Genomic DNA, 13,802 nt, shown 5'->3' on the forward strand with positions numbered 1-13,802 from the left:
AATTCAAACAAGAAAAATGAAGTCCCATGACTAGAATTGTTTGAATGATATATTTTCAAAAAGTATTCAAACGTTAAGTTGCAATAAATGTAATAATTGTAAGGTCAAAAACTTTTTGATTTATTATAATTCTAAAGTATTCAAATGTCAAGTTGCAATAAATGTAATAAATGTAAGGTCAAAAACTCTATGATTTCTATAACTTAAATCTAAATAAATAAATAAAATTAAAAAACCAAAGTCATAAAAAAATAAAAAAAAACAATAATAAATAAATAAACCCTCTGATCCAACCATCCACCTGCATTTGCATTCACTCAAAAGCTGTCGCCATGAAATATTAGGGGAAAAAAAGAATAAAAACTGAACATCCATAGGAGGAAAACGAGGAGAGATTCTCAAGAGCTACCAAAAATTCCGTCGCCGACAAGGAAGGGATGCATACTATCCATATAAATACATTTCAATCAATAATTTACAACTAGAAGTTATTGTGTATATATATACATTTTTATGGACAGCAGGGCTGACTGAGAGAGACGGACAGAGAAAATCAGAGCGGATCTGAAACCCAATTAATTAGCTTTGGAGGCATTGATTAAATCCGTCAGCATTTTGTTTGTTTCCTCTTTAAATCTGCCTTGTTCGGTTTCTCCTCCTGCTGTAATTCACTTTATAAATTCATGAAGGGATTACATCCAATATCCTAAATTAATTTTAAATCAAGTCTCTCATAATTGCTGGAAGTAGTGTAATTTTAGTTATCCAGGAGGAATCAGCAACACTGTGACCTGTTCACAATGGGTGTTTGGGATACTTTTTTGAATTGGCTTCGCAGGTAAGCGCTTCTAATGGTACTATTAATTTTAGGGTTGCATTCTGTTGTTTTCCAAATTACGTTTCACAGAATTTAATAAACAGTAGAGTACCCGATTTTCAGATGTTGCGAATGCAAATATAATAGACGTAGATTGATTTCTCAGTAGACGGACTGTCGTGATCTTAGGTTTTGACTTCTTTTACTACTATACGATTATATTTGCTGTCCAGTGCTTTTATTTTTTATTTGTAATACTTTTTACGTTTCTGATATTAGAGGGTGTGTTACATAGTAGGGAAGATTGCACAAGTTTTTCCTCATTTATTCTGGATATTTTGTGACTGAATTTTCAATGTTAAAATAGCATTAATTTCAAATAAAATTCCGGCTACTTTCCAGAATAAACGTGGCATGGACAGTTTCAACACGGCCAATTAATTCATTTCATGGATTGTGGTTTTCCCTCATTTGGATAATTGTTTAATCTGGGAGATCTTTTCAAATTTCATACTGTTTCTTTCTCTGAAATAAAACTTAGGGGTCGAATATGTTTTTTCAGTATGAAACAGCTGGCTATATTTGCATTTCGTAGTTCAAGAACTAAAAGCTATTATGCGGTCGCTCCTATTGAATAGCATATTGTTTGCAAGCACTACATGTCGTTTTGGCAAACTGAAGAAATTCGGGCAACTTTGGACAATATATTTTGGAATGTATTACAACTTGACAAATGTTTGAGGAATAAGAAAAGGGCTGGAATCATCTAATTTGCAAAGTTACAGAAATATTAATGTTTTCCTTACTTGTGTATTGTAAAGCATAAACTTCGTTTTCTCTTGAACTTTCATCTAAGTTCCACTTGTGGGAGTTACTGGAATATGTTTTGATCCTATTTTTCTTTGTACAAATGTTAGGTGAGAGATTGATAACTCTTGTAAACCAATGTAAGAAACTTAATGAAATACCTAAACAGAGATTTATTAGATGACATTTTTTTGTGGGAAGTAGATCCTATCAAAATGTGTGTGTGCTTATGTTGCTTTTTAATCATTTTGTTTTGACTATATTGAGCCACTTGCTTTTAGTTGTTGAGTTCACTTTTTCTTTTCTCTAAATTTGTCCTTGAATTTTGGTTTGATGAAGAAATCTGTAAGTCCAGTGAACATGATGATCTGCATAACTTCATTCACTGTGCGTTCTGCATTCCTTCCATTTATATTACACTGCCCACATCATAACAATGATGTTTGGAAGAAATAGTAAATAGCTGGGAAGCCGGTAAAGGTTCAAATACGGTGATGGATGAGTAAGAAAATCACAGGTCAATAATCTTCCAGATTGGGAACCTATTATTTTTTAACTGCTGTACTCTCAAGTGGATGTATGCATCCACTTGATTGTAATACTTGAACTTGATTGTGTGCATCCCACTAATTTTGGACTTATTGTTCAATTTTGACTCCAACAAGTCATGTTCAAACTGATGAATCGTTAAATAACATTCCCAGTTTGGTTTTTGAATTTTCCTTATGGACTCGAGCATGTAGTAGTTTATTTTATTTAATATTTATTGTGATGAAGAAGATGAATCCCAACTTTAATCATTTAATTCATAGGGACCATCTTTGTTGTTTGTTAGCAAAATATAGTATCTGTGTCGATATAACCAAAGCCAGAAGGCATAGAATGTAGTTTTTAAAGGTGGCTAAGGGCTGTCCTGGATGGTGGCATTGTCATTTGGTAGTGCTTGCAGATTGCAGGGAGTCAGAATCAACAAATCTAATGGACTATATTTATTTAGTTATTTCAATTTCTTAGAGAGTGTAGAGAAACTATAGTGCTGTTGGTTCTGTTTCAGGTGGTCCATGGAGATGGCCTGTTACCGTAGACAACATCATGATAGTTGCAGCAGTATTCCAACATAGCTGCCTTAGTTCAAATGTTCCCAATTTGGTCAGATTTGGCTATTAGGTGTAAGATAGTAGCTCCCTTTTTTCAACATTTCCTGTTCAGACAGTTTTTGCTGCAAGTGGAGTAAGATTATTGAAAGTTGTGTAAGAATTATTTTGCACGAATAAATGTTATTTCTGTTACTTTTAACATTTTTATGTATACTATTATAAGTGATATACTTATAATACCAAATCTTTTGAAACTGCATGTAAGAGTTGAACAGGATATGTTTTGTCTGGATTATTGTGCAGGTCCAATCAGAAAAATTGAATTTCTTTCTGTTTTTGTTTTGACTGTCATTTTACACATTCTGCAAAGTTAGGCTGTAGCTGTGTTATTTCCTGTATACCCCTGATCTTAATTTGCGAAGGACTAGCACAGAAAGATATGAAGGTCATTATGAAGTTTTGTTAGCTGCATGCAATATCTAGTTTTTTGCAATCAAGTATAGCTTATAGACTTATACCAACAGTCTTCTCCTACATTGATTATGTCCTCCAGGAGTTTGAAGTGTTTGTGCTGAATTTGAGCTGTTTTCAAGCTTTTTAATACTCTTATAAAAACTAAAGTGAGTTTTTTTGGTTATCTATATTTTCCATCAGATATTCAAGATATGGAAATCACTAAGCTAGAGAGAAAACTGCTTATTGTACGATAAGAATTCTCTGTGGCTACTTCATAGATAGGTATAACTTATTAGGATAAAGAACCTTGTAATTCAATGACTCAACTCCTTTCGATTGAATGACTCATGGCTAGGGATTGGAGTCATCTAGAGTCGAAAAAGGATAAAGCTAAAGGAATTGACATTACAAATTTAATCTTTTTTGTCTCAATTTTAGTCTTACATTAATCTGTTTGAAAGCCAGATATACAAAATATGCAGTATGCATCAAGAGGATGCTCCTCTATGCATCAAGAGGATGCTCCTCTTTGGCAGCCTGTGCTTTTTATTGTGCTAATTCTGTAATCCTGTTATGTTTTCTTCTTCACCGTAATGATAAATAACCATAAATTGAGATTAAAAACATTGATGCGAAGCTGTTCATACTCATTAATCAAGATCATTGATAAATCTGTCTGCGACTGCACATGCAAATTTTGGACCTTTAGAGTAGTTCTTCTGCCACCTTGTAGTCTTTGCTATTGTCTTGTTAGTAAGATTTACTAAACAAATGGAAGTTGATATTGAAGATATCTTGAACCTGTTGTTGGATGTTTTGACACACTCATAACATAGATAAGACATTATCTTATCTATCCTGAAAGGAAATAAATCCTAAAGAATGGAAAATAACTAGGTCTTGGCCTGCAAATTGAAACAACAAAATTGTTCACTGTGTTTGTTATTCCAAAACAAGTATTATTTAATGGTTTCTGAAATCTTTCAGAATTCAACTAAAAAGGTTAAATCTGCAAATGAATCTTATGAAATAAACCCCTAATTCTGAAATGAATGTTTTATCATCTTAAAAAATCTGAAGTAATTACTACTGGAAACATTTTGTTTGTCGTCAGATATTGTAGTGTATTTTGATACCTTATCCTAATCTAACAACTGGTACATGATTTGTTTTTGAAAAAAATGGTGTAAGAACAGAAGGGATTTTAGAGAGATCCAATGATTCACATTTCTGTTTCAGTATCATAAAGTAAGAGCAGACACATCCACAATAAACTATTCTTTACTTAACTGGAATAGCTCACCAAGCCATAAAGAAGGTGGAAATTTTCTAGAAAGTTTCCAATCATGAAAATTACTTATGGCTAAGCAGAATAAGACTTAGGATGGTTTGGACAAGTGATTTCTAGCTTTCAAGTTAAATCCCACAACATATTACTCTTGAGGAATTGAGTGTTTAAATTGAAAGTTTGCGAGATATGACTGCAGGTTGGGACATGAAGTTTCTATGTATACCATCAATATGTGTCTTGTTGAAATCTTGCATTTTTGCAAGTTTGAACTTACACGTAACTTACACATGTTTTCACTAAGTTTTACTTTTGACACATGGATGCATTGGAGTTCTAGACTTTTGAAGGCTTTGAGAAGTCATGTTTGGTGGTCTAAGGAAACTTTGTAAATAGTTGAGTTTATCAATCTATCCACAAGCAGTTTTGTTTGGAAATCAAAAGGAGATTTTGATGCTAGAAGGAATTGATGAGGCACGGAAATCCAAATGTAGGCAGTATGTGGATCTAGACTTTTGGTTTGGAATTAGACATTTAAATATGGATGAAGGTCTGCAATTTGATTTCTCGATCTTTAAAACCCTCTATTTCAAAGTTGAGCGGTTGCTGGAATTAGCTTGGAGTCAGAAGGTTTATTGTTTGGTAATGTAATGTTGGAATATCTTTCTAATCTAAATAAAATCCCACAAACTCACTTAAGCCTTGACCTTGTGTATGGGTCCTTAGAACATTTGGACTTCAGCCATAAAGGTTAAGTTCTCTCTCTGACAAAAATGTTTGCATTTTCAAATGTTATAGTGATGTTCACTTGTGCAGAGATTTTTTTTGGAATGGGAGGAGAACTCCGGATACAGGATCAAAAGAGTTGTTTGTTGGATCCCGAGCATCATCCTGCAACTTTATATTTTAATCTTATTTATTCTTTTAGAAACTTGGGAATTTTTTGCTGAAATTCCAAGAAGGTTTTAATATGACACAGAGGAGGATTACTTCCACATCTTGATAGAAATCCAGCACATCATATTTTGCTCAAAAGAATGGGTTGACACTGTGAAGAGTTTTGCTGGAATGGACTATACATTAGGATAATATCGATAAAAGCATGATGGCTGTTTGTTGCTTTAGCGTCTGCAAACTTGCCCACTTCAGGCCAAAAGACAAATTGCTGGAATTTAGAGTATGCTAGGAGGTCACTCCAAGTAGAACTTCTGGATGTACTTGGGATTCTGTGAGAATACATTAACCAGGGGTTTTAACAATTCCACTGGCCATGAGAATAAGACTGGACGTCAAAGGATTTGGATGACATGCAGGATGTCTGGTAGTCATTCAGGAGTTTGCAAAATCAAATTTATTAGAATTTTAAACATTTAAGTGCTAAAGGACGTTTGCAGGAAAGACAAGGGTCTCAAGTGGTTGAGATGTGAAGCTTATATGTCTAGCAGTCCCTCATAATTCTGCATTGTCACAAACACTAGGAAATTTGAAATTCTCAAAGGCAGAAGATCCAGTTTATTTGCAAACAACTTGAATGTGGAACACATGAATCTTAGCCATTATTTATCTTTGAATTACACTCTCCAATACCAAGGTAACAAACATGAGAACTACAGGGACAAGCAAAATTGAAAACAGAAACAAGAAAGAGGTAGGGGTATGTCCACATTTTGCCAAAACAATTGTGGAGCATGTGTGCAAGGCATAACTTGACCCTTAATCACCAAAGGTGATTGATGGCTCTCTGAGGTTTAAAGATCACGATTATACAGCTGGAAATTAATGTGAATATAAATTATCCGGACAGAAAATAATGAACTGGACTAAATGGCAAAGAGAAGGTATCTCCCGTATTTCCAATATTAGGAACTTTGCAATACAATTGTTTGGAATCATGCTTTAAAATGTCTATGCCTAAACCACCTTATGTTCTTTAGCATGGGGAAGGTTGTGTTTCTGTGAACGAAGCAAGTGTGCAATACCATTGATTCTTAAGATAGCAGGGTAACCAATGACAGCGGTACAGAGGGTAGTGAGGTAGGACTGATTTGAATTCTAAAAATGATATCCCATTTGTGAAACACACAAGGTACAATCGTGAAGTCCAGTAGCAATGATGGGTAATTAGCAACAAGGCTCAATAGGGGTGATGAAAAGAATGTCTTTCTTAATATCTACACAAAATTGCTTCACAGGTTATCATGAGATTTCTTTAACTAGAGCAGTTAAATTTCTTTTTTTGGTCAATAGCAGGTAAATAGTTGCTAGTCAGCAGAGAATCAAATATGCTATTTCTGCTTGTACTTGGGCAGGGTAGTATGGGTTTTCTTAGTTTAGAAGGAATAAAAATCAGCTCCAGTTCTGATAATCATAAACTTATTACAGCTTTGGGCATGGTATCTCACAGATGGAAAAGACAAACTATCTACAGCAAGATGGTCCATCCTTGCATGCTCTTGAAATTTGTGATTGAATATGAATTGTAAATAGTGCTGCATGCAGCAGAAGTGAAATGGTAGAATTCAGAGTGAATAGTATTTTTTTTAATGTAATGAAGTCTTTACTTCTTTTATCTTTATAAAGTAGCCTTAGATATAATCATACAATAATTAAAGCAGGTTATAGCAAATGAATAATATGGATGTCAACCCCACCTTGACCTAACATCTGTAGATGATTCTCTTTTGCTGCTATGAAGATTCCAAACGGATATTTGAAGTTGAACACATTCAACACTGATGGCAGGCTTTGATTTATTGAAATTATCAAAAACAAGAATTTTAGTATGTATTCCAGTCGCAGGTGGAACAAATTATTATAATACTATTATTGAGGTGCGGGTTCATCAATTTCTTCTGCAACTATTTGTTACAAGATCTCTGTTTTCCAGGTTTAGGGACATGTTTTATCTAGTTCAGCATTCTTTATATTTGTTGGAAACTTGGATGTAATTCATCTTTTCTCTATTTTTCTTATTGCAAACATCAGTTTTCCTGTTTCAAAATTTGTAAATGCTGATAAAGAATTGAAGATGGTAATATGTATCTGCTTGCCAGCTCAGAAGTTCAAACATATTATGAACATAAGTTTTTGTCCTATGCAGTCTTTTTTTCAAGCAAGAGATGGAGCTCTCTTTGATAGGTCTCCAAAATGCTGGGAAGTCGTCACTTGTAAATGTTGTTGCGGTCAGTACTATTGATCCATTCCCAAAGCTGTGGTATAAAAATTTGATGACATATTTTTGTGCAACTGTAGCATTTACTGATACCTAAATGTCATCTTTCCAGACTGGTGGCTATAGTGAAGACACGATTCCTACTGTAAGTATTGCTACATATATATACATATGGATTCTTTAATCAGGACTGTCTTTTTGTATCTTCTCTAAATCTAGTCTAGTCTTTTTGTTGCTTTCAAAGAATTTCTGTTATTGTTTGAAGTTGGTCAGTTCCTTAGTTTAAAGGTAGGGAAACTTTTTGGTTTTCTGTTGTTTTTAATACCAGGTTGGGTTTAACATGCGAAAAGTGTGCAAGGGAAATGTGACAATTAAACTATGGGACCTTGGTGGTCAACCTAGGTTCCGTAGCATGTGGGAACGTTATTGTCGTGGAGTATCAGCAATTGTGTATGTTCTTTACAAGCCTCCCTTAGTTTAAGTTTTGAAGTATGTTTGAATCTTGACTCCATATGGCATATTGTGTGTGTGTAGTATTTATTGATTCTGAGGAAGGCTAACACAAATTATATCTTGCCGATGTATCACAATGCTGTAAGCATTGTGAATACACTAATAACTCTTAAGCATATAGGCATGCTGTGTATCATGTTATCTATACTCAAATGATTTATCTTTTTTGTTGTCAACTGTTTCCCCTCATTGCAGATATGTTGTAGATGCAGCAGATGGTGACAACCTGTCTATCTCCAGAAGTGAGCTGCATGATTTATTGAGCAAGCCTTCATTAAATGGGATTCCCTTGTTGGTACTTGGGAACAAAATAGATAAACCAGAAGCCATTTCAAAGCAGGCGTTGATTGATCAGATGTGAGTTGTAATTATACCAATAATGTTTAGAAGCCTAGAAAAATAAGAAATATAACTAGAACTGCTGTGTATCTTTCCCTCAGTTGCCTTCTTATTAATTTTTGTACAGTTTTTTAGAGATGGAGCTATTACTCTTTTTAATGTCTCACTTCTGAAAAGCCTAAATATTGAATATGCAGGGGCCTTCCGTCGATTACGGACAGAGAGGTTTGTTGCTACATGATATCATGCAAGAACTCCACAAATATTGATGTTGTTATTGATTGGCTTGTGAAACACTCCAAAACAGCAAGCTAAATTTTGCTTAAAACTACAAGGCTTAATGGATCTTCATTTGATGAGAGATTATGCTAGGCTCACTCGTTGTGGAGCAGATAGTTTGGCAAAGTTTGATTGAGTAATCTATACAGGGCTTCAGTTCCAAATTTCAGTCCTTGTGTCTTAGAGCAATTTTATAGTATTTCCGGTTGAAAATGTCATTGGCCATTGCTAGAAAGATGATGACTGAAATGACAAATATAGAGGTTCACTAGGCATATATTAGTAGTTATACATATGGGCAAGCACGACATGTTATATATTTCATTTTTCTGAGCAATTCTGCTCCTATTTAAGCAGATATGAAGGCATTTCCAATGTAAGTGCGCTATCATCAGACTGCACTAAAGAGTGTTCCCATTTATGTAAATCACTTTCTAACTTTTCTCCTTTAAATTTTGTCTTTTATGCTCGGGCTACATTGAACCTGCTTTTGTTTCACTTAAAAGAGTGTTTCCTACGTTTACTTAATCAATTTTTTTTAATTCAAATATGTTATGGTTTGTATTCTTCTGCCATAGAAGACTTCTTTATTGGTTGTTTCTTTGATTGGAACAAATCGCGGCAGGATAATTCTAAGATTATATTGGTTTCAGTATGAATGTACGGTCATCTGTTTTCATGTGTAGGTTAATATGGTCTTGGGTATTTGTATGTGCCCTCCAATTAGTACCACAATGATTCTGCTGGATGTGATAGATTTACGTCTTGTTTGAATGAATTGAAATATGCATATAGAGTATGATATGTTGGGGGTTGACATTTAGATTTTTACAATCAACAATTTTATCTTTTTATAATATAATTTTCTGAAATGGCCATCCTTAAATTAAGAATGCTCCTTCATCGAGCTTCCTGGAAACTGTTTCAGGGTTACATATGCAGCAAGAATCTTTGTCAATACTGTAGAAAGGGACAAAAGAAAATAACAATCTCAGATGCGACTTTGGTTGTGTGATGCTTTGAACCCCTTACTTGTTGTGGCTGCCAGAACCACGGCGACTGTTACACCAAGCAATATTTTTTGTGGAGAGAACGTATGCTCATAATGTATGATACATCTAGTTTTAAAAATGTGAAACTGAAAAATTGAAGACCACCGGAGGTGACTATCAAGGAATTTTTTCCAATTTATATGCATAACTGTGTACGGTCACCCCTCCATCCAAAGTAATCTTAAAGAATAGGAAAACTAAGGGAAATCTAATAAGAAAATAAGATCTAACAGGGGATATTTTGTGCGCTTTCTTTGATGTAAAAGACAATCCTATATAATGAGGGCATTCTAATATGACTCAGCATTGTAATATATTCAGAATGTCTATAGTGGGGTTGCATTTGGCTCTCGTTGGTGATACTCTTTGTGTGAAGCTTCTTTTGCAAGAGTATATATATATAAGTCAACATAAATTGAAGAGCACTTCTATGTGGTGACTCGTTCAAGTTTTTTTTAAAGAATAAGAGAACCTAATAAGATCTCATAATGGATATTTTGTGCACTTGGTTCGTCGTAAAGATAATCTTATATTACGAGCATTCAATTAGTATTGTGATGTTATAAAAAAGTTCGTTTCAAGTGTGCTTGTGTTTTGTTGATATTTTTAAATAAAATATTGGGTAACATTTAAAAGAGATTTTTTTTAAAAGCTTTTCATGTAAATCATTGTGCTGTGATATGCATATTCTTAATGTTTTATTTTATGTAATTGTTATATTATTAATGTTTATTTAATGTACAAATATTATAAAGCTCTGAGAATATTTTTGTATAAACCTTTGCTCAAGGTTAGTGTAGGAAGTCATTCTTGTTCAAGATTTTGAACAAAATCATTGATGAAGGCACAACCCAAGACAAAATGAACACAATAAGAAATAATACTTTTATTATCAAAAATGATATGCTAGTACATTCATTACAGCAAATATAGAGTCAACTATATGTCCTATGAGCTTACAACATAGTCAAATTTTGAAGAAAAATCCTTCTCACAGTACCTTCTCTCAAACTCCACAAAAATTCTCTTTACAATGCAAGTTCTGACCTTAAGTAGCCCGAACTAGGTTTAGGATTAGGAATACATTTTAGAATATGTTATTTGGCATTCACTACCAAAGCAGAAGGTTGTAAAAGGCACTTCAAAAGTTGGTGCAAAATTAGAAGAATCCAAAAATGGTAGTCCAACTTTTAGGAGGCATAACTTTTGATCCTGGACTTTGATTGATGAACTGTTTACATTGTCGTAAAGCACTTTGAGTGCTTTAGATGCCTATTAGCGAGCTTTTTTTGTTCCTCATTTTTTGGGGTCATTTAGTGCCTCAAATCTGACTTTGAAGCATTCTTAGGAGGTCTCCGGGTAATTTAAAATTGCAATAACTTTAAAACTGTAATTTTAGGTTGTTGATTTGATAATGTTGATTTGAAAGGTTGTGGAGTTGATCTCATGTTGTTGGCCGGAAGGCGGTTATGTTGAAGTGATAAAGTTGCAATGAGTGTGAATTATTGAAGAGAAGGAGATTATTGAGCCAAGTAAATCGAGTAGAGTAGAGAGAAAAGAAGAAGAAGAGTTTTATGGAAGATATAATCAGTTGAGTAAGTAAAATATAGAGGAGCAAGAACAAAGGTTTGAACAAGTAAAGGTGGTTACTATTCTTAATAGATCACTTTACACTATTATTGTTTAAACATTGTAGCAGAAAGATATTGGAAGCACCAAGCAAATTTAACAAGTCTATGAAATCTTATATGGTAGTATCAATTAGTGGTGTTTGTAAATCCTTTAAATTAAGTCAGTCTTTTTAGTTCTAAATAGGGAGTGATAAGGTCTAGATAATCTTTTGGAGAAATCCTCTAACAAGGTCACTTTAACAAAGTATATGTAACAAAGTGTGGGAAAAGCTTGAAGAGGGTGGGGTTACCAATTATATCATGAAGCTGCATGGATTTGATTAGGAGGTGACCAAAAGTATGGTGGGGTCCTAGAAGGATGGTAGGGTGAAGGTGAATGATGTCTACTTCCGGATAACGGAGGAGGTGATTGCGACTGTCACTGAAATCCCTAACGAGGGTTTTTAATTCTTCAAGGATAAGAAGCTCTCAGCCAATGCGGTTAGGGACTTTGTGGAGAGTCAGAAGGAATTGAAGGCGCTGAAAAAGATTGACACCTACTATGTCCCTGACTCCATGAAGAAGCGGTGGAGGTATGTTCTGAAAGCTGTTATTGAGTACATTACTTTGGACCCTAGGTTTGATAGAGCTCGTACCCACCACTTTGTTATATTGAATCATTTTCGACATAATGCCAAAATTTCCTTTCTCTATTATCTGTTAACCTCTATGAGCAAGGCGGTGGACAGCTTCAAAAAGAAGCCCACCGCAAACTCGACTCTGCACGATGGGCTGCTGTTGCTTATCCATGAGCACTTCAAGGCCCAGACTATAAGCATCGCTCCCCCTCAGGAAAAGAATGTGGAGTCTAATAGTTCTAGTTACTCCTCTGACTCAGATGAAATATAGAGCCTCAGCTTAGAGAAAGGAGGGATCTCTTCTTTGGGGAAAGCAGCAACTTACCAAGCTAAAAAATTGCCCTCCCCCATAACCCCTAGCAGAAAAAGCCCTAGGGATCTCGGGCAGAAGCCACCTGAGAAGGATGAGGAGGGAGACGACAATGATGAGGAGCTGGAGTCTGAGGAGGTGGTTAAGGAGACGCAGGAGGAAAGTGGAAGGAAGAAACACAAGAGGGAGAGTTTGGAGGATGTGCGCTCTCAGTTTGAGGAAGCATCCGTACTGCCCCTATCTCTTGTTCATCTCCAACCTGAGGAGCAGAAAGAGGAGAAAGTTGGGTATGCGGAAGGGGAAGTGTAGACCAATGATAGGAGGAAAGCTTGGATAAACTTCAATGTTAAGACTTCGAAGATGGGCATCTTCAGGGAAGCCATGAATCCCTAAATCCTCATGGAAAATCAAGAAGAACAGCAGCTGGAAGAACTCATTGACCCGACAATTGTGGCTATTTCGGACAGAGCCGGGTAGACAAGGATGAACCTCCTAAATAATGCTCGTAACAGTATGATTGACAATTTTAGATCAATTAAATGGCTTTTCCACGAGTTGGAGGAGGTCAAAGATCAGGTGAAACATTTTGAGGCAACAAGGAAAGGGATGGATGCTAACAGGAAGATGGATTCGGCTGATAGGCTCAGTCTAGCAGAAAAAAGGATACATAACCTAGAGAACTACAATCGTAACCTTGCGAATCAGATGTTCTCTTTGTTAAGCTCCATTAACAACAACATCATCTCTCTTATGGGTTGGATCAAAGACAGAGAAATGCAGGATGATGAGGAAGGAAAAGACAGGGATGAAGCCAGAACGAAGGATGACTGCAAAGGACAACACCATTCCTGATCAGGACCAGGGGAACCAAAGGACCTAATATAAAGTCAATTTTTATTTTTTCTTATCTCTGCAAATTTTCTTACAACTATTTTTTTGCTACCTCCTAATCTTTCATAACAAAAGAATGTGATAACTATTAATTTAACCCCTTAATGTGATCTATGTTACTCTCCACTACAAGCATATCATCAACATATAAATATAAAATAATATAGTTGTCATCATCTAACCTCTTAAAATAAACACAATGGTCAAAATAACATTGACTGTAACAATGCTTAGTCATAAAATTATCAAATTCAATATACCATTCTCGAGGTGCTTGCTTCAAGCCATATAACTGTTCATTTAATATGTGTGCCAAACTATCCTTTCCTTTCACCTCAAATCCATATGGTTATTCCATATCAATTTCTTCTTCCAAATCACCATGGCGAAAATCTATTTTAACTTCAAGTTGTTCCCAATACAAATCTTTAGTAGTCACAATACTCTAATTAATGTGAATAAAAGTCATTTTAACAACAACAAAAGGTTTCATCATAATCAATGGTCATTTTTTTTTGCAAATACCTACACAA

The 13,802-nt window shown here is 34.9% G+C and overlaps 1 protein-coding gene across 1 annotated transcript; it reads left to right on the top strand.

The window, feature by feature from the left end:
- The first annotated feature begins 299 nt into the window (after window positions 1-299).
- Window positions 300-9,221, top strand: LOC149532408 (ADP-ribosylation factor-like protein 8b). Its single transcript, XM_089802958.1, has 6 exons — window positions 300-838; window positions 7,566-7,647; window positions 7,750-7,782; window positions 7,966-8,087; window positions 8,346-8,507; window positions 8,687-9,221. The coding sequence occupies exons 1-6, from the start codon at window positions 801-803 to the stop codon at window positions 8,802-8,804; spliced, it is 555 nt and encodes a 184-aa protein (XP_089659084.1). The 5' UTR covers window positions 300-800; the 3' UTR covers window positions 8,805-9,221.
- Window positions 9,222-13,802: the final 4,581 nt, after the last annotated feature.

The sequence above is a fragment of the Cupressus sempervirens genome, chromosome 10 (genome assembly GCF_028749045.1).
Source record: "Cupressus sempervirens isolate cs-2001-9-10 chromosome 10, ASM2874904v1, whole genome shotgun sequence".
NCBI lineage: Eukaryota > Viridiplantae > Streptophyta > Pinopsida > Cupressales > Cupressaceae > Cupressus > Cupressus sempervirens.

Bases quoted from the DNA above. Each gene is read 5' to 3' on its own strand.
- LOC149532408 (XM_089802958.1), top strand. From the start codon at position 801: ATGGGTGTTTGGGATACTTTTTTGAATTGGCTTCGCAG. The intron at 839-7,565 runs GTAAGCGCTTCT...TGTCCTATGCAG, and splicing joins TTTTTGAATTGGCTTCGCAG to TCTTTTTTTCAAGCAAGAGA. The intron at 7,648-7,749 runs GTCAGTACTATT...TCATCTTTCCAG, and splicing joins CACTTGTAAATGTTGTTGCG to ACTGGTGGCTATAGTGAAGA.